Source organism: Balaenoptera borealis (assembly GCF_965194805.1).
Source record: "Balaenoptera borealis genome assembly, chromosome: 19".
Taxonomy (NCBI): Eukaryota; Metazoa; Chordata; class Mammalia; order Artiodactyla; family Balaenopteridae; genus Balaenoptera; species Balaenoptera borealis.
In genome coordinates this window covers 5,691,835-5,719,446 of record NC_138878.1, presented here as the reverse complement: position 1 = coordinate 5,719,446, position 27,612 = coordinate 5,691,835, and the positions used below count along the sequence as shown (strand labels likewise).

The 27,612-nt window shown below is 43.7% G+C and overlaps 1 protein-coding gene across 1 annotated transcript in view; it reads left to right on the top strand.

Moving 5' to 3' along the window:
• The window catches only part of CDH13 (cadherin 13), a 647,236-nt gene that overhangs the window by 52,477 nt on the left and 567,147 nt on the right, over positions 1-27,612 (top strand). The window contains exon 2 of the mRNA XM_082366865.1: positions 21,384-21,500. Within this exon, the coding sequence (XP_082222991.1) occupies positions 21,384-21,500 (117 nt within the window). The remainder of the gene's footprint in view (positions 1-21,383; positions 21,501-27,612) is intronic.

Sequence of the window (27,612 nt, the reverse complement as noted above, 5' to 3'; positions counted from 1 at the left end):
GTACCTCTGGAGAAATATTGATATAAAACCCAATCAATACGTCCCCACTTGCTACTGACTCTCTGTGTTGCTTTGGACAAGTTGTTTAACTTTTCTTTTTTTTTTTTTTTTTTTAAAGATTGATTGATTGATTGATTGATTGCTGTGTTGGGTCTTCGTTTCTGTGTGAGGGCTTTCTCTAGTTGCGGCGAGCGGGGGCCACTCTTCATCGCGGTACGCGGGCCTCTCACTGTCGCGGCCTCTCTTGTTGCGGAGCACAGGCTCCAGACGCGCAGGCTCAGTAGTTGTGGCTCACGGGCCCAGTTGCTCCGCGGCATGTGGGATCTTCCCGGACCAGGGCTCGAACCCGTGTCCCCTGCATTGGCAGGCAGATTCTCAACCACTGCGCCACCAGGGAAGCCCTGTTTAACTTTTCTGAGCCTCAGTTTTGCTCAACAAGAGTTAATACTGCCATATAGATGGGAGATTCAGTTGCCTTTGTTTTTATCTTTAAAAAGAAACATTTAGTCTAACAGATATGAAACATTCCTGCACATATATTCACACAGTCCACGAGCCATTACGTTTCATATAATGAGAAAGTGTGATTCTTGGCAATCCGATAATCTGGAATTGCCTCTAAGCTATTACAATGCTGGTCTTTTTTTCTGAGTTTGGCCCTTTTTACACCTCAGAAAGACTTAACAGTGTTCAAGATTACGAGATTGCTGCCATATACAGCATTGCTCTTCTTCAAAAAATAAGACTTTGCAAGCTGAAAAGTCAAAGAATCAGTGTAGACATGCGTGATCAAAGTCTGTAAAATAATTAAAACCATTTCACAATTGCATCAGAGGTACTGTAGCAGGGTTTTAGGAGTCATCTCACTGGTACAGCCAATACCCTGCTATTTGCCAGGGACAGTCTGGCTGCCTGGGTGACAACTTCTCCCTCCCTATCTTCCACAACTCTCTTGACTGGGATGATCAAGGAGGGCTTCTGAGAGGAGGTGGCATCTTTGGAATTTAAGTGGGAAGGACATTCCAGATAAGATGGATGCTATGGGGTAATATACAAAAGCAGGAAAACATTAAAGCTGTTCAGTGATCACGGTGCAGTAGCATTTGATCTAAAGTAGATGATTCCATTAGAGAAAGAAAATTAGAAAATTTGTCTGAGCTCCAGTTCTAGAGGGCCTTGAATGTCAGGCTAAGAGGATAGAGTAGACCACACTATAAGCAAAGAAGAACCATGACTTCATCTGTTAGTTTCTTCTTATAACACGTATCCACTGAGTACCTATTCTGTGCTACCTTAAAGATAACATTTGGTAAATAGTAGTTCAGAATGCCTGGTCTAGAAGCATATCTAGATGGACTGAAGGAAGATGAGGCTATAGGGCAAGAGGAGAAACAAGTTAGGAGGCTATTGGGATGGTCCAGGTGAGAAATTTCACTGGTCCCAAGGATCTGGCACATACAGTAGAAAGTGGTACTGGGGACCAAACTGAAGAGCATGGCCTCAAGAAACATCCTTTGTTTGGTAGTTTCAGTGCTTGTGTTGGGACTTAAGAGTCCCAACATATGTATATCTTCAACTTATCACAGTTTACCTTCAAATAATACTGTGGTGTTTCACATTTAGTGTAAGAACCTTACAAACAGTGTACTTCCATGTTCCCCTTCCCCAGCCTTTGCAGTATGGCTGTTACACATTTTACTTTATTGTATGTTGTAGATAAACCCCACAGTACATTGTTATTTCTGCTTTAACCAATCAGTTACCTTTTCAAGACCTTTTCAATTACTTGTTCAATCACCTTACATAAAAAAAATAGAAAAAAAAGTTCTATTTCCCCACATATCCACCATTTATTGTGTTCATTGTTTGTATAGATCCATATTCCTTCTGATATCCTTTTCCTTCCAACTGAAGGACTATTTAGCATTCTTTTTGGTGCTTTTCTGCTGGTGTTGAATTCTTTCACCTTTTGTCTATATGAAAAAGTGTTTATTTCACTTTTAATTTTAAAGATTTAATTTTAAAGATTTGCTCCATAGTCTCCTAACTTGCATTGTTTCTGGCAAGACATCCGCTGTCATCCTTATTTTTCTCTTCTGTTTGTAATGTGTCTTTCCCCCACCGCCCATGCCCAGCTCCTTTTAAGATTTCATTTTTATTACTAGTTTGAAGCATTTTGATTATGATAAGAAACATTTTGAGGAGTGAATCAGGAGAGTGTTGAAACAGATAAGATGTGAGCACTGGGAAAAGAGGCAAATTAAATGTGAGCCTGCACAGATTAATTGAAACTGATAGTTGCTTCTTTGAGTCCAATACTAACTATCTCTACAGGTGTAAAGGAGAAATATCACTACAGAATGTACCCTAAATGTATCCTAAAAGAAAAGTAATAGCCAACACTTGAAGAACACTATATGTGCATATTTGTGTGGGTTTGTACACACACGCACAACAACAACAACAACCCTATGGCATAGGTACTATTACAGTATCCATTTTATACATGTTAAAACTGTTGCGCAGAATGGTTGAATAATTTTAGCACATCGCTGGTAAGTGGCAGAGCTGGGATTTGAACACAGATCATCAAATTAACAGTAGTGCCTTCCACCACTGTTTTAAACTGCCTCTTACAGTAAATGGCAGCCAGGTATATCAGAAGCAAGATATTGACATATTTACGGGGCACCTTTGTTATAAATATTCCACATTAAAGAGGAAAAAGATGCTGCTTCTTGGACCTGGAAGATGCTACTTTTGGAGCAGTGACCTCCTGTCTGATCTTCCAGCCTCTGGCTTAGATATTGATGTTCCTTCAAATATAAAATGTCCATAATCTTAGAGACTAGACATCTAGCTACACACCGTAGTGTCTACTCATGGTTGCTACCCAGTGTGTCCAACACAAAATAGAAATTTCTGCAGGTGGAAGGGAAGGAGTTCACAAACCTGTTTGAGCTCATGCATCAGCCCATTTATAAGGCATGAGAAAGAAAGGAAAAACACCAAAATTCTTGTAATTTCTCTGGCCTACCTATTGTACTGATAATGACAGTCATCATTTAGTGAGGGTCTTCTAGGAGCTAAGTACTTTACTTCTACTTGTTAGAGTAAGGACCCACACTGCTACTGTTACAAACCTTATGTTTCTTTGAACTATTCTTTGCAAATTACTTAACCTTGCTGTACCTCAGTTTCCTCATCCACATCATGAGGTTAATAATAGTAGCTACCAAAATGCTGTTTTGAAGATTAAATGAGATGATGTATCTATAACGTGCCTAGCACCTGCCAAGCATTCAGTAAGTATATGATGCTAGTATTATTACCTCCGTTGTTTCTTCTACCTGGGAGTCCCTGCTTTGTCCATCCAAACCTTAACTGTCCTGCAAAATCAAGTCAGCATTTAGCCTGCCACCCTGATCACTTCACTCAGGCACAATCTCCGTTTCTGCTAACAGTCAGTAAACACAGCGGAGCTTCTCAGTTGATTGTATTCCTCCATATAGGCTCATTTTGCCTTTTCAACTAGATTAATTCATCATTCATTGAATTCATGTGTCGTCTGAGCACTAACCGGGTACCAAGGCCTGTTCTGGTTTACCTCTCTTATTAACTGGTCTAGGGTTAGACCAGTAAATAAGAAAGGTAAAAAGCAAATGTCTGTCTCATGGATTTATGTATTGATGTGGGGAGGGAGACGGTACAGACAAAAAATAATATAAATAAGCAAAGTATGTGGCATGTTAGATGGTAACAATGATATGGATATAAATAAAGCATAGAAGAGAGATAGGAAGTGTTGGAGGATATCATGCAGTCTTCTTGGGGTCAGGGAAGACTTGGCTGAAGTAAGAGTACAAGCCATGGAGACCCAGGTGTAGAGCTTTCCTGGATGAGGATACGGCAGGTACAAGGGCCCTGAGGTGGGAATGTTCATGGTCAAAAGAACATCAAGGAGGTTAGTGTGGCTGGAGTGGAGTCAGCAGAGGGCAGAGTTGTAGGATATAAGGTTGACAGGTGAAGGAGGTGGGGCAGATTAAATGGTGCCTCACAGCCCATTGTAATGGCCTCACCCTTCACTTTGATGGGAGAGCCACTGGATGTCCTGAGTGAAGGCATCACTGAGGCAGGAGCCGTATCTTATAAATGATGAACCAATATGAGAGCAGACTTTGGAGTTGACAAAGCCTCCTCACAACCTTCACAGGAACCCTGTGCGGGCAGGATTGTCCCACCCATTTCGGAGGTGAGGGAGCTGCTGCTCAGAGAGGAGTAGTAAAGTCCCTACTGTCACGCAGCTTTGGTGGCACAGGCAGGATAGAAACCAAGATTCCCCAACTTCCAGGCCGAGAAGGCTCGACAGCAGGTAGAAGCTGAGCCCCACTTGTGTTCCTAGGTTGAATCCAATGGTCCTATAGTCCTCTTCACCGTTTCCTCTGTCTACCTCCTCTGGGTTCTTCCCCTCCTGTGTCTCACTAGCTCTAAAGCGCCCCTGGGGGAAGAACTTAGGGCTAGCTTATGCCAGGTGGGCAGAGCCGGGGTACAAGAGACTTGACAGTACCTTCATGTGAATTAGAAACAGCCATCCCCTCAAGGGCCACAGTCCCCATGGGCATAAGGTTGCATTAACACAGGGTGAATTTCAGCCCTTGCCCACCTCCTCCAAGGGCCTTTGTGCAGTGCACAGCCTTCACCACTGTAAATGACAGCCTGACACCTCTTCATGAATTTCTGTATTTCACACATCATGTAACACAGTGGAAGTCACATAAAGATACTCAGTGAATCATGACGGATTGAATTCTTTCTCGTTTTTCATCTCCTAATGTGATGAAGACACTCTATTTGTCAGCCTATGGTATAGGATATAAATTATTGCACACATTTTTTTGAGCATATACTATATGCCAGCACGAGTCTAGGCACTGGGGATATGGCTACAAAAAACTGACAAAAATCCCTGTGTTGATGGGGCTTACATTCTAGTGGAGGAGACAAATAATCAATGAAATAAATCAATATAAGTATGTTAGATTGTTACCTTGCAGAGAAGAGAAAAATAAAGCGTGGATGGGGGTACGAAGTTTTAGTGAGAGCCAGAAATGCTGACTAGACCGGCCAGGGCAGCCTTCACAGAGAGGTTGACGTTTGAGCAAAGATCTGAATGAAGTGAAAGAGGTACCGTGGTAGACAGAATAATGGCCCCCAAGATGTCCACATCATAATCCTTGGAACCTGTGATGCCACCTCAGGGCAAAAGCAACTTTGCAGATGGGATTAAATTAAGGATTTTGTGTTTGGGAGATTATCCTGGCTTATCCTGGTGGGCCTAGATAATCACAAGAGTCCTTCTCAGAGAGAAGCAGGAGGCCAGAGACAGAGATTTGAGGATGCTCCAGTGCTGGCTTTGAAGATGGAGGAAGGGGCCACAAGCCCAGAAATGTCAGGGGCCTCTAGAAAGTGGGAAAGAGGAGGAAACAGATTCTCCTCTAGGGGCTCAGGAAGAAACACCACCCTGACCACACCTTGATTTTAACCCAGTGAGACCTGTTTGGGATGTCTGCCCCCCAGAACTGGAAGATAACAAATTTGTGTTGTTTTAAGCCACTGAGTTTGTTATACCCTGTTGTTGCTGTATTATAGGAAACTAATACAGCAACTCTGTAAATATCTGGGGAAAGAGCATTCCAGGCAGGGAAAGCAGGAGATGCAAAGGCCCTGAGGTGGAATGTACCTGCTGTACACCGTGATGCCAGTATGACTAGACTGGGCCAGAGTGAGTCAAAGGGGACTTGAGGTACAGGGGGCCAGGGGCTGGGGGAAGATTATGTAAAACATTGCAGGCCACACTGGTTTTACTCCAAATGCCAGGAGGCCCCACTGGAAGCTATAAAGCAGAGAACTGTTGTCATCCAGTTCATGTTTTAACAGGACCGCTCTGGCTGCTGTGGGGGTGATATAGGGGGTATTGGGGCAAGCGCAGAAGCTGGGAGACCAGTTAGGAGGCTTTTGCCATAATCCAGGCAAAAGAGGTTGTTAGCTTGGACCAGGGTGGTGGCAGCTGGGAAAGGGTGACAGAGTGAGAAACAGTCAAGTTCTGAATATATATTGAAGATGCAGCTCATAGACCAGATCAAGGATAAATGTAATACATGTTAAGTTTAACTGGAAGAGATCCTGAATACAATCCTTTCAGTAGTTAAAAATTTAATGTGGAAAGAGGGCACACACAGAAGGCCAGAAGTAGAATGGATAATAATCCAGTCTCCAAATAAAATGCTCTAGGTTCAAATCCTGGCTCCTCCACTCGCCAGAAGTATGTCCTTGAGCAACTTTTTTTGGCCTTAGTTTCCTGATCTGTAGCATGGGAGTGTAATGGTACCTACAGCGACTGTATGAGCATTAAAGAGAAAAATGCTTTGTAAGACCTAGTGTCTAACCCATAGTAAGTGCTCAAAAAATGTTCTCTCTCATCATCTAGTACTCACTGATTTTCAAAGATATTTTTCTATTTGTAAAACGCTTGAAGAATTTAATGTGGAGAAGTAGTTGAAAACAAATGAAATCTCTCCCTTCCTGTGGGGCATGTTCACAGAATAGCTGGGATGCTAACACATTTCTCTTGGTCCCGTAATAGATTTCCCGTGGTCCGTTATCAAATGGTTGCTGTATCTGTCAATCCTGGCTTTGAAAAAGGAGGCTGATCCTTCAGTCTTTTCAGGAAGAATGAGTATTACATGGCAACTGAATATTTATAACACCCTATCCTCTTTTTAAAGCAGTTGTTTTACCCTCCCAACATCAAACCACTGAGCCCAAGGAAACCTCAGATGTTGGAGAATATCAAATATGATCTCTTTTCCTCTTTTTCCTGATAGATCTGACACACCTTTGAACCTTCAAAGGCCGCAGTAATCAGTGATGTAGGGAGACATGGGACATTGCGTGCATCATTGTGAAGACGAATTTATTAATGTGAATGGCGTAGTGTGGAATAGCGGTTGGGGCTGAATTAAAATGTGAGGATCTGTAACTTAACTAAAACCACAGAACAAAGGGAGGAGAGAGACATGGAACAGGCTGATGAAAGACACATTGCTGATTCGGGACTTCACTGAAGAGAGCTAGATAAAAGAGAGATATTGCTTAAGTAGGCTAATGTAACCCCGGTATCTTAATTAAAATGTCTTTAACAAAAGAGGAGGAGGAATAGTACTGAAAGTTTGGGGGAGGCTTCAATGAAAGAAAATAAATTTACAGAGGGGAAGAAAAGAGGATGATTTAGGTTAAATGTTGAGAATAACTCCTTAAGCAAAATAATCTTGAATTTCAGTCATAAAGGATATTTGAAAATCGGTTGGACAAAGGAGGCAATCGACTTTGTGGCCAGAGTGGGAAACAGCTTTCTAATTTTAGAATTTGCGGCCATAACATCAAGAAGTTAATGAACAAAAAGAAGGAAAGTAGATAAAAACAGGAGGAACAAGGGTCTCAAAAATTGACTAAATCCAGAGAATGAGTCCTGGTGATATGTACTTTTCCCTTTTCTTACGTACAGGACACTGCCTTAAATGTCCTGCCTCCATTACTTTATCTGAGACAGGAACACACTGTTCACCGCTGCTATTGGGAAAGTTTGATTAGGGGCCCTCCTTTCCCTGGATCACCATAAGATTCTGCCTGAGAAGCTGGTTTAAGAAAGTAAAGAAGCACTTGGCTTTGGACCTGATAAAGTCACACAGGGTTTTCCTCTGAGTCCATCCTAGAATAACCCAGTGGCATCCATCATCACCCAGTCTCTTGGGCACATGTGAGGCCAAACCTCATTGCAAGGTGGCTGTACCGTCCACAGCCACAGCCAGCACGGTCTTCTGCCATTTAGTGAGGCAGTTCAGCTGCAAGGGAGGGGAGAGCGATGTCCCGTCCAATCCGATGATTAAATGCATCAGGTGTTACGTAAAAATGCAAGCGTTTCCTCTTCTCTGAAGTTGCCTTAAGGAATGGAAAACTCAAAAACTCCTTTGGAAAAAGAAGAAAAGAGATACTACCAGCTTGCCATCTGCTATTTGATGGCATTCATTAAACAAATAGATAGTTATTAAATAAACTTTATTAAAGTTTAAAAGTTAAAGCATGCATTTGCATACTAGTGCGACCTGGCAGAAGAAAGCCAGAGTTAATAGAGACTATCCAGTAACTACTATGTACCCTGAACTGGAGAATGACACACATAGTATATAATAGGCGCCTGTTGTGGGGTGGTGGATGTGTGTGTTTCTGCGTGTTATCAGTCAGGTAGACAGGACTAGAGGTGAGTGAGAAGAGAATAGCCAGGTTAGAGGAACACAGGACAATGAAGGTGTAAAGTCACCAGAGAGCCTGGCAAGTTTGGGCAAAAGCAGTATGGTTGGAGCTGTAGGAGTTGCGGCCAGAGAGGTGTGTTGGAACCACCTGCGGATGCTCAGCCATGGCAAGATCAAATCTGTTTCCAGTGGTGATTGGGGGTTTGGCAACATGGGACAGGTCCTTTAAATGTTCATCAACTCTGACCTAGTAATCCCATTTTTGCTAGTCCATTCTAAGGAATCCTGTTTAGAGAAAAACCAGCAAGTAAGCAAAGAAAACTTTACATACAATGATATTTTATTTGCATTTTAATAACAGAATTAGAAGAACCTAAACGTATGGGCATAACATCAGGGGAATGGTTAAATACGGGCTGATGCATCCACATGATGTATTGTGCAGCTACCAAATGATGTCTACAGAATTTGCAACATGGGCGCGAAGAAAACTTGCTATTTATCATTAGGTTCAAAGCACAAGATGCAAAATTATTCAGACCAATTTCAACTTGAGCAAAAAGTATATTAAAACCAGGAAGGAAGAATTAATTTACTCACAACCCTGTATCAGACAGACAGAAATACTATTCTATATAGTATATATTTAGAATAGTATTTCTGTTTGTCTGATACAGGGTTGTCAGTAAATGAATTCTTTTTTTTTTTTTTTTTGTACTGATTGTAAATAGAATAGGTTCATTATAGAAACTTTAGAAAATATATTAAAATACTATTTGCCCCTAAATTCTTACCTCAGTGTCTGCTTCCGGGAAGCCCAGACTCAGAGTGTTGAGGTCCTGGTTGTGATTCTTCTATCCAGGGGGCTCCTGTATAAAAAGGAACAATGAGTCACGAAGAACCTGCAGGTGGGCTACAGGAGAGCAGACAGCATGTCAGGGAACGTGGTCCTAGAGAAGGAGGGGATGTATTCCAGGGAAAATCCCCTGGGTGGAATCTGTCGGAGCTGGCAACCACTTGGGAGTGCGGTATGGTGGAAACGAAGTAAACCATCCATAGGAAATAAGCGTCTAGCCCTTCAACAGCCGAGAAAAGGGAAGCCGGAAACCTTATGGGTTTGGGCAAGAGTGGGTGGAAGGACAGGACTCAATTTGGTTTAAGACATGTTGTGTTTGAGGTACCCACAGGATAGTCACTGTCATTAACTGTGAAACTTCCGCTGGAAAAGCACTTGACGAACACCCAATACGTACGCACTGAATTGAAAAGCATTGTTTTTCCACATGTGGGTTTTCTAACAGGCACTTTCTTTGAAGGCCAATCACACATTTATGAGCTCATGCCAACCAGAAAGCATGGGGTCTGGGCTACGTGCTCACGCATCCCGAATACATACTGCGATGAATACAGCTGTTGAGGCCGGACTACATATGTGTGTTGGAAAAGTAAGCCCATCTGTAACACTCTGCAAGATGCCTCCAGGTGTTCAGAAGTAGCTCTTTAACATGAATATTTTATCAATGCCAGAGCAGATAAAGGAAAATTGTCTCCGTTATATTCCCATTACCATCACACGTGATTGAATGGACCTCGAACTAAAGAATCTAAATATGTTTAAAACATTTTCCACCTCTATTGAAACCAGCAAGTCCTGATTTGTGTTGTTACTGCTGCTGCTAGATTCATGAAATATTTCGGAGGCAATTCCGTCTTGGAAGTGTGATTTGGCAAATTTTCATCCAAAGCGTTTGCTTTTGTTTTATTTATTTATTTTTTAACTAGCAGTTCTAACGTGGGGAAATTGACGTTTTAGAGTAAGTGGTAGAATATGTGTGGGCGGAGGGGAGGGTGTTTTACTTGTGTTATATTTTTAAGTCCAACTTTTCAAGTAAGGATAACAAATATCAGGAAGGAAAGTTTATTTAAGAAAATGTGTTCTGCGGGGGTGGCCCCTCAGCTCTGACAGGGCAAGGTCAAAGACAAGCTCAGATCCCAGACTTTTGCTTAAAACCATTCAGGGGCTTCTCATGGTCCTCAGGATTCAGAACAGTCCTATGTGAATGGAAGAGGCCGGCCCTCTCCTCCCCTTCCAGCCCTTCCCAAAGCTTCTGGAGCCCTACCCTCTCTGCTTCAGCCCTTCTGGTCTTTGGCCATGTTCTGCCTCTGTGCCCTTTCACTTGCTGTTCCCCTGGCCAGGAACTCTCTCTCCTCCTCATTTCCCTGGATGAACCCCACTTGGCCTTCAGGTCTCAGCTCAATTGTCATTTCTTCCAGAAAGCTATGGTCTTCTGTTGGGCAGTCCAAGGGGTGAATTTTCTAAAAAACTTCTATAGACTCAGTGACTTCACAAAACACTGAAGGGTCACAGAATCCAAAGAGAGCGTGGTGATTGTCTTGTTACAGAGGCTATTTTTGGCTTGAGGAGGAAATCAACATGGAATCATAGGCATCTTATTCATGTACTTATCAGACATAACTATGGAGCAGATACCCTGAAGCAGGCTCTATGCTAAGCCCATTACCTGGATTATCCGAATTCTACAACAACCCTATATTCATTTAATAATTTTTTTATCTAATAGTATTTTAAAAATACTTTTTGGACACCTGCTATATGCCTGGCCTTGTACTGGGAAGCAGGGGACACAGCAGCAAACCAGGAAGACGTGCTGCCTGGCCTCATGGAGCTGGTAGCCTGTGCGGAAGGCAGACATTGATAAACACTGAAAGGATGTGTGATTCATCAGAAGCTGAATAAGAGCTCTGGATGTAACGGGCAAGCTGCAGGCACCGCCCCCTCAAGCAAAAGAGACTGAAGAAGTCTAGAAGGGGTGCTTGAGCTGGGAGTACGTGGATGGATCGGGGGGTCAACCAGGCACAAGAAGGGAGGAATGATGAGAAGCAACAGTCGGTGGAAGGCCCTGAAGCAAGCGTTCGCCACCTGAGGACGCTGAGGTGGCTCGTGCTGCAGGAGCACAGCCAGGAGGACGACGAGGGCACCTGCAGCCGGAGTGCCACTGGGAGCCACACCTGCCGGCCCTCCCTGGCCTTGGTAACATTGGTGGCTTCATCCTTTCGCAAGGGGAAGCAAATAACGGCATTAACAAGAGGAAGGAGAATGTTTTAAAAGATCTATTTGGCTGCTGGACAGAGAACTTCTGGAGTCACCACTCAAATTGCAAACCCCTCTGGTAAAACCTTCTTTTTCTCTGTTGATTACTTTGGCCAAAGCCATTTCTTTTCCACCCTAAACATACTTAACAGAAATGACTGTCACGTTTATTTTTATTGGGAATGTATTACTTCTTTGGTGCTAATCATTCAGATGCTCTGCTATGGACCGTCACTGTGAGGGTTCTTGTCGTTGGATCAGACATCCCCAAAGCCCCTGATAGTGACTCATTACTGGAGAAATCATTTCTGATGTCACTGGTGGTCACTTCTGGAAAACCATGGTGCCTGGGGACTCTCGGGAACAGTGGTCTGCACCCATTTCTCCCAGCTGTATGCCAGCAGGCCTTGAAAAGCAGGTGTGGCATAATTTACAATAGCAGATTGGCTTCACCGCACCCTAGGAGTCCAGCCGTCATCTCCCCACCCCACCCCAGCTTTAAAATTAGCTCCGTAATACACATTTCCATACTAATGGACAATTTCCATATCACCCCATTTTATTGTCAGCATAACTGTCCTGTAAACCTGCAACAGATGACTCAGGCCAGCTGACATTTGGCCTCCAGAATATTGGGAAAATAGATAGCTGGAAATGATGCAAACTTAGTATATTGGCCCTCCAACTTCCTAAATATGCCGCTGAAAGTTTGGTGTTTGTGGACTGTTTCTTCCTTTAAGTAGGCAAACTTCAGCCCCAGGAGGTAATAAAGCACACTTTAAATCTCACCCCAGGTACAGCAAAGCTGGCTGAATGGTGCATTTGATTGCATATGAAATGCGAACTGAGTAGCACAGAACCCTCCTCCCAACACCTTTCAGCACATTGAGATCAGCTGCAAGAATGGAATAAATTGGAGATTGATTTCTGCTGCTCCATTCATTTGCAGAAATTTGCAGACAATTAAACTGTCCCCCTGCAGTAAAGGTATAGCTGCTCCTTTTAGCCGGAGGCTGATTGACATTTGCTACCTATCCTCTGCGAAAGTTAGACTTGTGATTCTCCACTTATACTTGAGTAAGGAGCTCTCTCCACGCACAGCCCTGGGGAGGTCAGTAGCATCCTGCTTGGATCAGGGGGCACTGGGGTCACAGAGGCCTGGGTTCCCATCTCTCACTTAAGAGCTAAGTGACTTTGGATAAGTCTCTTATATCTTTGAACCTCAGGAAAACAGGCATGGTGGTTCTACCTGTGAGTTGTTGGATGCATTAAATGAGATAATGTCACAGTGTGCCTGGCACATAATAGCTACTCACTAAATAGCAGTGTTTCCTTTGGCAGACTCAGTGAGTCCAGGGCCAGGATGCCAAGTATATTTTAGGATTAGAAAGATAAGAAAGGAATAGGCTGTGACCTTCAGACTTGAGTCCAGAACCCAGGCTTCAAACTCATCAAAGGAATAACTCTCATGATCCTTCAACCAGACATGGAATTCAAACCCAAAGCATCATACCTTTGCACGAAACCAGTAAAGGCTCCCCGCTGCCTGGGAAGCACATCAGACCTTCCCAACGTGATCTACAAGACTGTCCACAGTCCGGCCAGGCTGAAAAGTCTCAGCTGGCATTGCCCTCCCTGCACTCCCTGCTTCAGCCAGAGGGATGCTGCCAGCATCTACGACGCTTTTCCCTGTTCAAATAACTTCTCTTAGCACATAATTTTGCCCAAAAGTTACGAAGTTGGAGACAGAACAAAGGCAGTGGCTTGTGGCTTCTTTATAAAATTGTTGCTCTTTTTCCCTCTCATTTATTACCTAATGCAGAGACATGAACTAGGGCGGGCACATATGAGTTCTCTGGCCACTTCCTGCCCCTTTGGGTGTTGGCTCATGAAGACCCTCTGACAGGTAGCAAGACAGGTCCGAGCTGCTGTCTGGCCTTGGGTTCACTGTGAGGAAAGCAGGGCTTTTCCTCTCAAGTCTCACTACTTTCTTGGAGTGGCTCTTGGAAGACTTTTCAGCCCTCAGCTGGACGTGGAGGGAGGGAGGGAACAGTGACAGCCAAAACATGGAGAGTGGTCCCAGCTGTAGAACGCCAGTCTGGGCCCAAACCTTTCTGTTCCCCTTCACTTCTTGGACACCAGCCCAGTTAGTCTCTACTCTGGACAGCTCTTGCCTTGACGGTGTCCTAGGTGGGTTCCCTGGGAACAAACCTTGTGACTCAGAGATCTGTGTGGAGAAGGGGAGGGGTGTCTGCATCCGCACAGAGATGAGGGCAGCAGGAGGGGGCAGTGGGAAGAGGTGAACTGAGGAGACATGGGCTGCGATTACAGCAGGGCTCTCAGCCAGCCCGGGGCCAGCTGGGACTCCGGGTGCCCCCGAGCATGGTCGCACCTGGAGGCCGCGGGCTGGCCTTACACACCCCTGACCACTAACTGTATCCCTTTCTGCTTCATGGTCTTCAAAGCAACTATGAAGTGGAGGCGGAGTCCATGAAAATACTGTGAAAACATACTGTGATTCCCTTTTATGACATGTCTGGAGAAGGCAAATGCGTACAGACAGGAAGTAGATTCATGGTTGCCAGCGGCTGGGGCTTAGAACGGGGGAGTGAGCATATGCGCATGAGGTTTCTTTGGAGGCTGATGGAAATGTTCTAAAATTAGTTTGTGGTGATGATCACACAACTCTGTAAACTTCCTGATAATCGTTGCATTGCACTCTTAAGATGGATGAATGTAACGGTACTTAAATTGTACCTAGATAATACATTAAAAATACTGTGGGAGGGAACGAGGGTAGAGGGACTCCAGCCAGGGAAAGTTGACCCCCAGCTCCCCTTTTCCCCAGATCAAAAGCTCAGGTTTGCATCTTAGGAGGAATCTCAGTGCTCTGTGAAGACAGGGTTGGAAAAAGGAAGAAACCCAACAGATAAACATTTCTTTACTTTAACCTTTAAAATCTACTCTTCACACGGCAGCCAACATGAAATATGTGTGTGTGTGTGTGTGTGTGTGTGTGTGTATAGATATATATATAATTGTAAGCGGGTTCATGTCATTCTTCAGCTTAAGACCCTCCCACAAAAAGAAATAAACAAACAAAACACCTTCCCATGACTCACATCTCCCGCAGAGTAAAAGCCCAAGTGCTCTCTGCAGTCTACGTGGCTGGCCATCCAGGATCTGAATTCCCTTTACCAGCTCCCTGGACTGTCTCCCCGGCTCTTCCAGGCCAGGCCTCCCTGCAGCTCACACTTGCCAGGGTCTGTTCCTGCTGCTGGTGGCCCCTCGTCCCGCCACAGGGCGCCTTCCTTGCTTCCTTCATCCTCCAAGGCTGCCTTCCCAGGGGGCCCGTCCCGGCCTCCCCTCCTCTGTGCACAGTCAGCCCTCCCTGCCTATCTGTTCTCCTGGACCGTGTTCACTGTCTGTCTCCTCCCTCTAGAATGTGAGCTGCATGAGGGCAGGGAGCTTCTGTCTCTCGGGCACTGCACTATCCCAGATGCCGAGAATTACTCCTGGCAGGAAGGAAGGGATCCACAGATAGATTTTGAAGAAATGAATGAATGAAAATAAATCCACTCTTTCTCTCCTTGTCACGTTCTTCATCCTTTCTGCCTTCCTCCTTCCCTTGGCCCCCATCCTCCCCTCCCACCCCCAACCCCTCCCCTGTCCCTCACAGTCACGGGGGCCTCCTCATTATTTCCAAGGTGCTCTTTGGGACTGTGTGATGTGACACCCCCAGGTAGCATGAAACTTGTTTTAATGCACTGCCAATTTCTCCTGAGATTGAGAATCAGGGAGGAAAGCAAATGAGGTTGTAAACCCCAATACCCTTCGACAGAAAGACACAGGCCCCAGTCAGCCCATGGGAGACGAGAGATATTTATGTAAGGGTGACAATTCCCTGTAGTAAAACGCCGCATGAGTGAGTCTGCCAGAGGACAGAGTTCTGCCCTTTGACTTAAGCAAGATTGCATGAGGCTCCTGCAAGCCTCCGGCTTTTCCAGGCTCAAAGACGTGGATGGATCATTGGTCACCGACTGAAGGCGCATGGCTAGTCGCGCACTTTCCTCTGCACGCCCCATGTGTGTGTGTGTGCGTGTGTGTGTGTGCGCCTGTGTCTGTGTGTGTCTGTGTGTGTGTTCTTGTGGTTGAGGGAACTGTGTTGGTTTGCAGGGGGAAGGTGTGTTGTATGTGTCCTTGGGTCTAGGCCTGTGATGTGTGTCTGTTGCATGTGCATCTGTTAATGAGTGTGTGTGTGTCAGTGTATGCGTGTGACCCTATCAGATGGATTCTGAGTGTGTACACGTGCACGAGTGCATGAGTGTTTGTGTTTGGTGAGAGAGAACTTTGATGTCAGTGTGCATGTGTCTAGTAGTCTAGAAATCTGGAGATGGCTGCGTGTCTGCAAGTGTCTGTTTAAGATCTGGCCTCAGGCCACCCACAGCTGAATTACTCACTCCTAAAAGGCACCGAGTGGCTTGTCTTCATTTCCTCACATCCGCTGTCCTGGTATGAATAAGACCATCCTTCACTTTTGTGCTGCTCTTTGGAGGGTGCAGACCACCTGCAGGTGCCGTTTCTCATTTCATTCTGATAACCAAGAGCGCAGGAGGGTTACCGTCCTTTGCAGACGAGAAATTCCCCTGAAACCCCTCCCTGTCTCCTCTCTGGGGCCGGTCGTGCTGCTGACCACTCCCTTCCCACCTCCTGCAGACATCCGCCTCCCTCTGGGGTCACCTCCCTCTGTGTCTTCCTTCACCCAACACTATGGCTGCCTTCCTCTGACCCCCGCCTCTCAGCCCAGCACCTTCCTGGTCTCCCCTTGAGCTGACAGACTTCCAACTTCTTCCAAGTTCTTTCCTTCCTCACCAAAGCCCTCGCTTCTCTTTGGTTCCTCTGACCCTGGACCCTAACGCACTCTTAAAGCTGTCTTCCCGAAGTCATCAATTACCTGCTCATCGTCAACCCAACAGCCTCCTCGTAGTGTTCGGCCTGCTGGAGGGGACGCCTGAGTTGTGTGATACGGCCGTGCAAGCTCTCCTTTTTGAAATCCTCATCTCTTTGTCCTTTTGGTTTTCTTCCTTTTGCCAGCTAACCTTCCTGTGGCCTTTGCTGGCCTTCTAGAAGCTCACTGGATGATTGAGTTCCTCCCTTTTCCCTGTCCACATCATCTGGGTGGCGTCAGCTCCTCCGTCACATCTAGCTCCTCTTGTACGTGGGCGATCGTGACATTTCTTGTCCTCATTCATCTCTCCCTCCTGAATGCAACTTCTTGTACACCCTCTAGAAAACTATGTTGGCTGCCCTCAAAGTCACAGCACCCATCATCTGTGGCCAGAACTGCCTTTTTCCTATTTACCCACTATCTTGTGTTGGCTGAAAAAAAAGATGCCCAACTTAAAAGTTGAAAGTTATGTTTTATATGGTGAACATTCGTAGGACTTCAAGCCCAGAGACAGCATCTCAGATATAGGCTGAGAAAACTGTTCAGAGGAGGAAGGGGGGGAAGCCAGGATATAGAGGAGGTTTTTCAACAACACCGGGTAGTCGGAACAAAAGGTTACTGTTAATAAAAGAAAACTAGATATCTCAAGTTAAGGAATTTAGCACATTTCTATGTATGGGAAGATGCAAGAGTCTGGGTTCACTGAAATCATTCCTTCGATACGCACCTCAGCTATCCGGGGCCAGCATCCTGTGTTTTCTCATCCTGAGTTTCCTCGGGCTGCACCGTCCAGGCAGCTGTAATGTGCTGGCTAGATCCTTTCTTTACTGATATAGCAGGCAATATTTTACTTCTCACTTGGTAATGGCAACACCAGAAGACAGGGAGTCCTCACACAGCCTCTTCTTTAGCCTGATGCTCTGTTCTTTCCCACACCTCGGTCTCTTCTTCTGTAAACATCTCTTGAATTAGTCATATACTTTTAAACCTCACTACTATCTTGTCTTACCTTGAGGTTACGGCCACATCCTGGTGCATTCAAAGGCTTCACGTGATAGATTGACAGATACAAATACACACACACGTGCCTAGATGTGCATATGGTATTTGTCAGTCAAATTAGATGCTATGGCTCCTCCATGGCCCCAGTCACAGAGAAGCACTTGGCTTCAGAGCACAAAGACAAACTCATTACCACAGACCTGACCAAAGGTAGACATCTGTCCACAAACACGTAGTTAATAGATACACACATAAATCACAAAAGACAGAAGTGGAGCCACAGACATAGAATCACACTCATGGACCAATTTTTTATTGAGGTCCCTGCCATTGTAACACAAAAAACTTTGAGTTGGAAGAAAAAGGATGCCCCAGTCCTGCCCACCATGGTGGGCTCAGAGAGTCCTATGCACATGGAGGCCTCTCTACAGTTGGTCACTCTACCTCCACCCCCTCCCTTCCAGATGCCGTTTCCTATCCTGAGACTCAGAGCCTCCTGCTTCTCTTCCAAGGTACTGTAGAGCCAGGGGTTTACACAGGTGTCCTTCTTACCAGGCTGCTGGAATATGAGGGTGAAGGAAATGGATTGGCAATGTGGGCTTCAGTAGCTGGTAAGCTGGGAGGACACCAGAGGTAGAAATGGGGACTCAGGAACTCTGGTCACCTGTCACCCATTCACAGGCTTGCAAACACAAATAAGTTCTGTACTGCAAACAATGGAATGTTTGTTACTGACAGTGAGTATGCTTTTCATTACTTTACATACATGTTCACATATATCATCATAATGAATGGAAACCTACTTTTGCTCTATTATAGAGCAGAATCACCAATCCCTTACATTTGCATAGGACTTTAAATCTTTTCAAAGTGCTTTCCTAGACTTTCCCTTATACAAGCTTCAAGATTTTTTTTATTGTAAATAAGATTCGTATATTGCACGTATTTTACATGTTTTCTGTTCTTTTCATATTCCCTAATAAGCCAACAGAATCTTTACAGATGTTATACATCAGTGTTTTACGGATGTAATCCACCCTGTTTTTCATTGTCTTCTCACTGTCCCATTCTCTCTTTCTTTCTCTGCTGTTTTCTACATGGTTGGGGTTGGGTTATTTATTTATTTATTTGGCTGGTGTGTTGGTTGGGTTTTTTTTTTTTTTAATTTATCTTATTTATTTATTTTTGGCTATGTTGGGTCTCCATTGCTGTGCGGGCTTTCTCTAGTTGCAGTGAGCTGGGGCCCCTCCTCGTTGTGGTGCGCAGGTGTCTCATTGCAGTGGTTTCTCCCATTGCAGAGCACGGGCTCTAGGCGCACAGGCTTCAGCAGTTGTGACACATGGGCTCAGTAGTTGTGGCTCATGGGCTCCAGAGTGCAAGCTCAGCAGTTGTGGCACACAGGCCTAGCTGCTCTGCGGCATGTGGGATCCTTCTGGACCAGGGCTCAAACCCGTGTCCCCTGCAGTGGCAGGCAGACTCTCAACCACTGCACCACCAGGGAAGCCCCTGTTGGTTGGTTTTTTGTCATTTTAACGCTTCTGATTCTTTCTTTTCACTGTCTTTTACACACTCCAGTCTTCTGTCTTTGCTTGAATATTGAGTCTTTGCTCTTCTTAGAAACCAAGCAGTCTTTTTTTTTTAAATTAATTAATTTATTTATATTTATTTTTGGCTGCTGTGGGTCTTCGTTACTGCATGTGGGCTTTCTCTAGTTGCGGCGAGCGGGGGCTACTCTTCGATGCGGTCCACGGGCTTCTCATTGTGGTGGCTTCTCTTGTTGCGGAGAACAGGCTCTAGGCACATGGGCTTCAGTAGTTGTGGCGCACAGGCTTAGTTGCTCCATGGCATGTGGGATCTTCCCGGACCAGGGCTCGAACCCATGTCCCTTGCATTAGCAGGCAGATTCTTAACCACTGTGCCACCAGGGAAGTCCCCAAGCAGTCTTTTATTTGGACTTATTCATTGAGGTTTTGAATATTATTCTTCTATGTTCAGTATAGTTTATATAAAGTAGAGGGCAACCAATATGGTATTTTGTATTTTCCTACACATATTATCTTACATATTCTCTCAGCTAACTAGGTGAATTGCAGCAATTTATATAACCTCTCAGAGCTTAACATTCCTCATTGGTTAAGGAGGGCTAGGATTTACTTGAGAAGTTTATTGCAAATATTAGCAAAGACACATGTAAAGTGCCTAGCACATGGCCCAACACATGTTTAATAAATTGTTGTTATTATAATAGTTTGTGGTTGTGATTGTGGAAGCAGTCAAATGATGATCATAGTGGTTAGAACATGGTCTTCACAGCTGCCTTATTGGTGACTGCCTAAGAGTGTCTCCTGCTGATGGACCCAAATTTAACCTTCTCCTGCAATTGAACATTCAGGTGGTTTGCCATTTTTGCTCTTTTTAAATAATGTCTCACTAAACATCTTCCTGCTTTCAGTTTTTTCCTCTTCTGAATTTAGCATTTGGATGTACTCGTAGGAGTGAACTTACGGAGTGAAGGGATATGTACACTTGTAAGGTTCTTGATAAATAAATACTGCCTGATTACTTTCCACAAGAATAACATCAGTTTACAATCTGACCAAAATGAAGAGAAAGACTATTTATATACATTTTCATAGCCTTCTCTGGTCTTGTTTCCTACTTGACTTTTCTTATATAGAGTTTCCTTTGAAATTATTATATATTGGGACTTCCCTGGTGGTCCAGTCGTTAAGACTCTGTGCTCCCAGTGCGGGTGGTCTGGGTTCGATCCCTGGTCAGGGGACTAAATCCCGCATGCTGCAGCTAAAGATGCCTCATGCCGCAACTAAAGATCCCATGTGCCACAACTAAGACCCGCTGCAGCCAAATAAATAAGTAAATATTTTTAAAAATAATAAAAATAAAACAATTATATATGTATAAAACTATATCACTGTCCTATAACATATATACATGTACATGCACACACTTTTATGGAGCATGGGTCAGTGATGGTGTTTAAATATAATTTGCCACATGATTTTCATAGGAACTTATTGTCCAGAGTTTGAGATGCTTGCTTTTGGTGGTACCTCAGATAATTCTAGTGTGTGGTATTGAATGTGATTGGTTTATATATTGAAAATGATATCCCATTTTTAATTCTCTTTCAGTCCTCTGATTGGGTCAAGGAGAAAGTCTCAGCTCAGTGCTAACAACCCTTTAACACCCCTGTAACCTTTTCTTATCTCCCTTTCCAAAAGATGAAACTTTCCACCCACCTAAGTTTCCAGCTCAAATTTAATAACATCATTGATCTCATTGTTTATTTTTATGTTTTCGTACTTTTTATGAGAAGCCATACTGGTACTATATTTAAAATAATGACACAGAGTTTCCCTTTTTGCATCCATTTATTTAATTAAAAAGGTGAATTACAGATAAGACAGAAATTCTCACAGTGCTGTTCCAGTGATTGCAGTTTGGGACATACTGCGTGGGGAGTGAGTTCCAGTAGTGGACCCACTAATAATAGCAAACAGACTTTGACAGAACATTGACTAAGAGTCTCCATAATGCCTGACATTATGGAACATTGTGTTTGGAATTCTGTGATTCCCCCTCATCCCTATTCATTTGTGATTGTGAGGACCTTGCATTTGGCCGTGAGGAGAGTCACTTGTATCCAGCGAGTTCTGTGGGTTAGTGACCAGCCAAGTAATCTCCTCACTTGACAGATTAAGAATGGGAATACACAAGCATGGAAGGATGTATGAAAAAAGACTGACATTGTGAATAGAATGATTCAGAAGATGGGATTAAACAGCTTAATGATAGTCATTGTGAATCACAATGTCAGCTTTAGTATAATTCTAATGATGTACTTGCTAACGCTAATGAGGTTTGATAGAATAAAATTAACAATGTCCAAATAGCTGTATGCTTTCACAACAAAGGAGCCATATCTCAGAGCAGACTGATACATCTTCACCGTGGGGGATTTTAGTCAATTGATTTGTTTTTTCTCTTTTAGGATATATTTAAATTTGAAAGAACTTCTCCTGTCCCGAGACAAAAGAGGTCCATTGTGGTATCTCCCATTTTAATTCCAGAGAATCAGCGACAACCTTTCCCAAGAGATGTTGGCAAGGTAAGTCAGACAAAAGAAAACTGCTAAACCATGTTTTTATTGCGAGATGAGCATACACGAGACAAGCTGACTCTGACTGGCTTGGCGACCAGCAGGAATTGGCCTCAGATCCTCTATGGTAAGAGGCCAAAAGTTTTTGCCAAGAAAAGAATGTCAAAGGTCATGAAAAAGGGAATTTACAAAAAAAAAAAAAAAACACAACAACACCTTTGTCATGATTTTGAGATCTACATGGTAGATAATGATGTAAGAGTTGTGATATGAGGATGTCATTGGTTAAGAAATAGACTCACTGCTTTTGTAAATGATGCCCAGGCCATCAGCCAGGTAAGTCCCCTTAGTATACCAGGATGATGATATGTGTCCTTTTATTTAGATCCTAGTTTTCAAATGTGTAGGTCCAGGAGCACCACTGGGTCAGCTCTCTAAAAACAAAACTAGATCAAAGAAACTAAACCATACTAACCAGATCCAGAAAGACTGTCAAATGAATCAGAGAAACAACTTTTCCAGGAAGAAATAGTCACTGTTAAATAGGCAGAAATACTGCTGTTGCCTGGTCAGCACATCCTCTCCCCATAGGAAAGCCCACATGGAGAATCGAATTTTAACCAGTTCGTATTTTTCAATGATCTCGGAATTTGAACAATGGTGGTTAGCTGAGTGGATGATCTGAATGGCTGGTGCTATTGGATTGTTTATCTATTCACTGAATCAACAAGGAGCACCTGTTATATGCCAGACTCCAAGATTGAGATCGGTTTAGCGGAGGTGTGAACAAGCATACAAGCCCCTATTGTTATAGAGCTTGTGTTCTAGTGGGGAGATAGTTTTTTTCAATGAGTAAAGAAATGAGAAAACTGCAGAGGATAACAAATGCTGTGAGTAACAGACACGGGGTGATGTGAAGAAGAGTAAATGGCAGGACCAGGGTGTAGAGGGAGGAGGGCATCTCGACGCAAATGACTGGGAGCAGCTGGGTCGTGTCCCTGACGTTTGAGTGGGGGCGGGAAGAATGAGAAAGGGATAGCCAAGGGGAGATCGGGAAAACCATATTCTTGGCAGAGGGAACTGCGTGTGCAAAGGCCTGGAGGTGCGAAAGAATGAGGTGGATTTGACTAGCAAAATGCCTGGTTGGCTGCAATGTAGTGAACAAGGAAAAGAGTGATAAGAGTTGAAGTCAGAGAAGTGGGCCTGTCACGTGGGTCTTGGAGACCATGGTGATGAATAGGATTTTCATCGTGCATGCAGCCAGAAACCACTGGAAAGTCTCCCAGGTGTGTATGTGTGTGTGTGTCTGGACCTTTTGAAACGTCCCTCTGGCTGCCTTGTAGGGAATGATCTGTGGGAGCAGAGTGGTAGGGAGGAGTGGACACAAAGAAACAGCCAAGAGGAAGGTTTTATAGTGACCTGGGCAAGACGTTAGTGTGACTTGGACTCTTAGAAATCTGTTTCTATTGGAAATTAGAAGCATTAATAATCCGATATCCTGATAATAACCATATTTATGATTTTAAACTATCACTGTACCAAAGATGCAAAATCTTGCCAGGGTTCCAGGATATGATGCAAAGGGAAGCGGCGCTGTTCTGAGAGGACAGTGGTACGGCTGACGTGCCCTGGCCCTTTGGACAGCCCTAGCCTCTGTCATGGCCTTTGTGTAGGTTTCCCTGAAGCCAAGGGTAGAACTCGCCAAGGGGCCAGAGTCCTCAAGTCTGCAAGACTCTGCCCCCAGACAGTTTGAGACACAAGTTGCACCCTTGTTCTGCAGGTCTCCTTCATGTACGCTTGGTGTTTTCAGCCCTCGCTGTGCATCAGAATCACCTGAGGCAGTTAAAATACAGATGCCACTCTCCACCCTCAGAAATTGACTCGGTTGGTCTGGGGGTGAAGACCAAGCACCAGCATTTTTTAGGAGATCCCAGGTGATTCTGATGCACACTCAAGTTTACGGAGGTCTGACCTAAAATACTTTCTCCTCCCCTGCCTACCACTAAACTATAATACTTTCAGTATTGGAGTTTCAATTCTATTAATTAGTTTACAACAAGGGTGAATTATCACATCTCACTTGCCTGGAAATTTGGTTGTCCTGGCATAATTATTATGAACACCACCTTTCCCCTTAAACTTGTCCAGCTTTGGACAATAAATTGTGTGGTCATCCTAAAGCTTCCTCCAACCCCATACATTTGTCCCCCCTCAGTATATTTAGGGAGTTTTCACAAGGCTCTTTCCTTGCGATACATAATGGATCAATAAGTATGCAGCTAACTAAGGACATTCTTCTGCATGGTTTCTTGTTACAGCCTCAGAACACAATTTGTTTTTCAAGCTGAAGACTTCTCTCTCCTTAGCCCCTATGTACTGCCCACCTGGGTTCAACCCTGGGTTTCAACCTGGGTTCTCTACAAACAACAGCTTTTCTAAGTGCAGTAGTCTACTAACATCATAATGGTGTGAAAGCCTCCCAAACCTCCCGATGGCTTTTACAGAATAACTGCACTGCCTTGCAAAAATTATGTGTTTGTCCATGCTTCTTAGGCCTTTGAAGGAACATATTTTCCTCTTTGTCTCTGCTTGTTTTTATTCATTCCTCTTATTCTTCTCTTTATATCTTATATCATATCCTAATCAACTCTGCCTGTAGCTGACAAGCAAGGCTCTGTCAAGCTGTGAGAAGATATAGGAGTCTTCACTGAGTGCTGGGGAGGCTGGGAGAAGGGAAAAGAGACCCAGGAGGCAGGGCTCTGGCCTCCACACGTCGCCGCTCCCATCCACCCAGACTCTGCGAGTCAGGCAGCTCTAATCTTATAAATATTACATATCAGATTTCAGTGTAGAATGCCATTTGAAGAAGAGATTCTGTGGGCATAAAGACAGTTGTCTTACTTTGGGTTCCCTGAGACAAGAATTCAAATGCAGGTAATTTCTATACCAGTAATACTGGTAAGGGAGTGAAGGAGTGAAGTGGGAAAGGGGAAACAGCCAGTTGAGAGGCCTGTTTACCACTGTGGGTGACTGGATTGTAATCCCACAGAGAAAGGCTAGAAAATGGTGTAAGACACACTCTTAGGGTTATCCTGTCCACGGAGGAGGGAGCTGGGGTATTAATATACCAGCCCTATCCTGGTTGAGGGCTGCTCCCAGAAGTCTAAACTCCCCAGCACATCCATCATGCCCTGTGTTCTGTGCACAGGCACTATGGCCTTCTGAGGCTTGCGCGAGAGCCTTTAGGCATCATGGCGGCCGGTGTGCACTGGAAAGGTGAGGTGCAAGGGCCTGGGACTGGGCACTGATGAATTCTGCTCTATCACTAAACTTGATATAAACACTGTTGCTTTGCAGGCCAGATTTTTTCTCTTTGTCTCATCCCCTGCTCCCAACTCGTTTCCTCAACTAACTTTCTTATGCCTCGTGCCTTTGAAGCCACTGCACTTGCCTGTCTCCAATAATAAGTACTTGTTTCATCCCAGGAGGGAAAACCTCTGAAATTTAACCCAATTCATATCAATAAGTATATATGCAGCCTCTGCTATTTACAAGGCACTGTGCAAGGGGCTGATTTAATGGCAAAGGAAACAGAGTCCTTGATCTCACAGGATTAGAGAAGACTAGAAAAAATCATCACAAATTCCTTATTTGTCACAGTAAAGTGTAAGCACTTTTCATCTATTATGTTGAGTTTTCATAATAACAACCCCACAAGGATCATCTTCCAAAAAGGTGCCAAATGAGGGTAATGAGACTCAGAGGGACAGTGTAACCTGTCCGAAGTCACACACTTAACTGCAGAGGCACGCTTTGTGCCACCTCTTTGAGATTTCACAGTCTGCACTCTTAACCAGTATGCTCAGGGCTACTGAGTGCAACCTGAGAATTCTCTTCCATGGAGTGAAATGTCCTTGCTGAAAATTACTTTTTAAAGGTATCATTAAAACTAAGTTTAATTCCTTGAAATGTACCAAGAAATAAGATGGTTAGAGGGGTGGATCAATGGATAGATATATGACAAAGCAAGTAGAGCAAAATGTTAATGGTGGAATCTAGGTGATGAGCACAGTTGATCACTGTGAACTTCTTTCAACTTTCCTACGTGTTTGGAAATTTCATAATACAATGTTGGGAAAAATTAAGTTTAAATATAAAATTATTATAAAAGGCGGAAGAGCTGGCATGTTGGCACGAAAGTACTTTGTCTTACAATTCAGGATGGTGAATGGAGACCAAGTATTTGTCTCTTTATTTTCTTTTTTGTCATATTTTATCACAATTTGAATTTCTTTAAAGAAAGAAGACCTGTATACTAAAGGGTAACGATATCAAAAGCAAGGTGCTGCAGCGAATTTACCCCCGTGGGAGGTTTTTCACAGTTGAAGGCCATGCCACGTAGAATTGCATATTCACTAAAAAGCTACGCAGGCAGCTCTAGGTATTAGGCAAAGTTTTGACATATGCATATTTTATCTATCTGCAAAATAATTAGTTGGTAAGTAGCTAAATTATTAGAATTTGGGAGCTGGTTTTCCATCATATCTCTCAATGTTTCTGAAAAAAGGGTAAAACACCCAGCTGTGAACACATTTCCTCAAACCTGTGATTTCCTTCCCATTTTTGAATTCTAGACAGCAGGGAGGGTCTGGGAGTATGTGCTCTAGAGAGAAATGTGTAGTTCCCAACATAACCTTTTTTTTTTTTTCTTCCTCCCCCTTCAATGTATGACTATTTCAAAATTTGGGCCATAAATAATTTCTCAGTTTTACCAATTTTCACTGATAAATATTTGATTGCGTCTGTAGAGATTTTTGAGTTGATTGAGAGCAGGGGAGTTTAAATCTGTGAGGCAGCAAGGAGGTCTTCTGGAGATGTATTTTATTCTGTTTTATGTTAAGTTTGAAAGACAAGTCATTTATGAAATGCTTGTTAGAGATTCTATTTTCATCACAAACCCTTTTCATCAAAACCAATGAAAGTACATTTTACTGAAATTCCTTTTTTTATATCCCCTATAAATTGGTAGAATGGGCCTTTAGAAGGACATCTTTAACCCAGGATGGAAGAAATAGGTAATGGGACCATGTGCTCTTCATAAAGGGAATCAACATAGATCATTAGACCAAATCATGAAAACCACTCAACCAGGACTCTGCTTTGATTGTGTCATGAATGTAAGTCACACCTGAGGACAATTTACAGCAGGTCCTAAATATTTCTCAGAGTTCTGGATGTATACCATGGTTAGAGGTCTCCCCACATCCAAGAACTCTGTATCTCCCCTTTATGCCCACCTATGCAAACAGGTGCTAAGGAGTCTTATGGCCTTGGGATTAAATTTATTTTACTCCATTTAATAGTCCTTTGCAACACTTTGCGAACCATGGGTGCCAAGCTGCATCCCCAGAAGCTGGACCAGAAAGCTGATACTAAATCCATCCCCATCAAGCACTGCTCCATCTCACCTTTCTACTGAAATGTAGACTTAGGGTACCTTGCTCCATTCTGTTGCCTGATTTATTTTATATAATCATCATCAGCCTTTTAAAATCCATTTTTTCACACCTTTTATTCAAGTCTAACTACATGCCTCTTCTCAAAAATTTATATCTGTTTCATTTCCCCATTTTCAAACAAGTAGCAGTTTTATTCAGTGACTAAAAGTTACCATTTGTTGTTGTATAGGAGAGAAATTTGAATATAGGTGATCTAAGATGTCCAGAAGCTCAGTGCTCAAAATTTTCTTGGTGAGATGACCAGCAGAATTTATTTCTACATTCAGCAACCCTAGTTGTACATATGCATTTCATATTTCCATGACTTTGAACTCTTCCCTCTTTCTGGGACACGCCCTCTTCATCCTCACTCATGTAAATGGCCACCCCATTTACATCCTCACCCATGTAAATGGGCCACCTCATTTACATTCTAAGGTTGTACATCCCATGGCACATTTGCATCACTGAAGAAAGTTCCACGTCTACTCTGTCCAGCATGGCAGCCTCTAACCGCATGTGGCTGTTGAGCACTTGAAATGTAGCGAGTGTGATTGAGGAACTGGATTTTTGCACTTTATTAAATTTTAACTAATTTTAATTTAAACTTAAAAACTACTGCT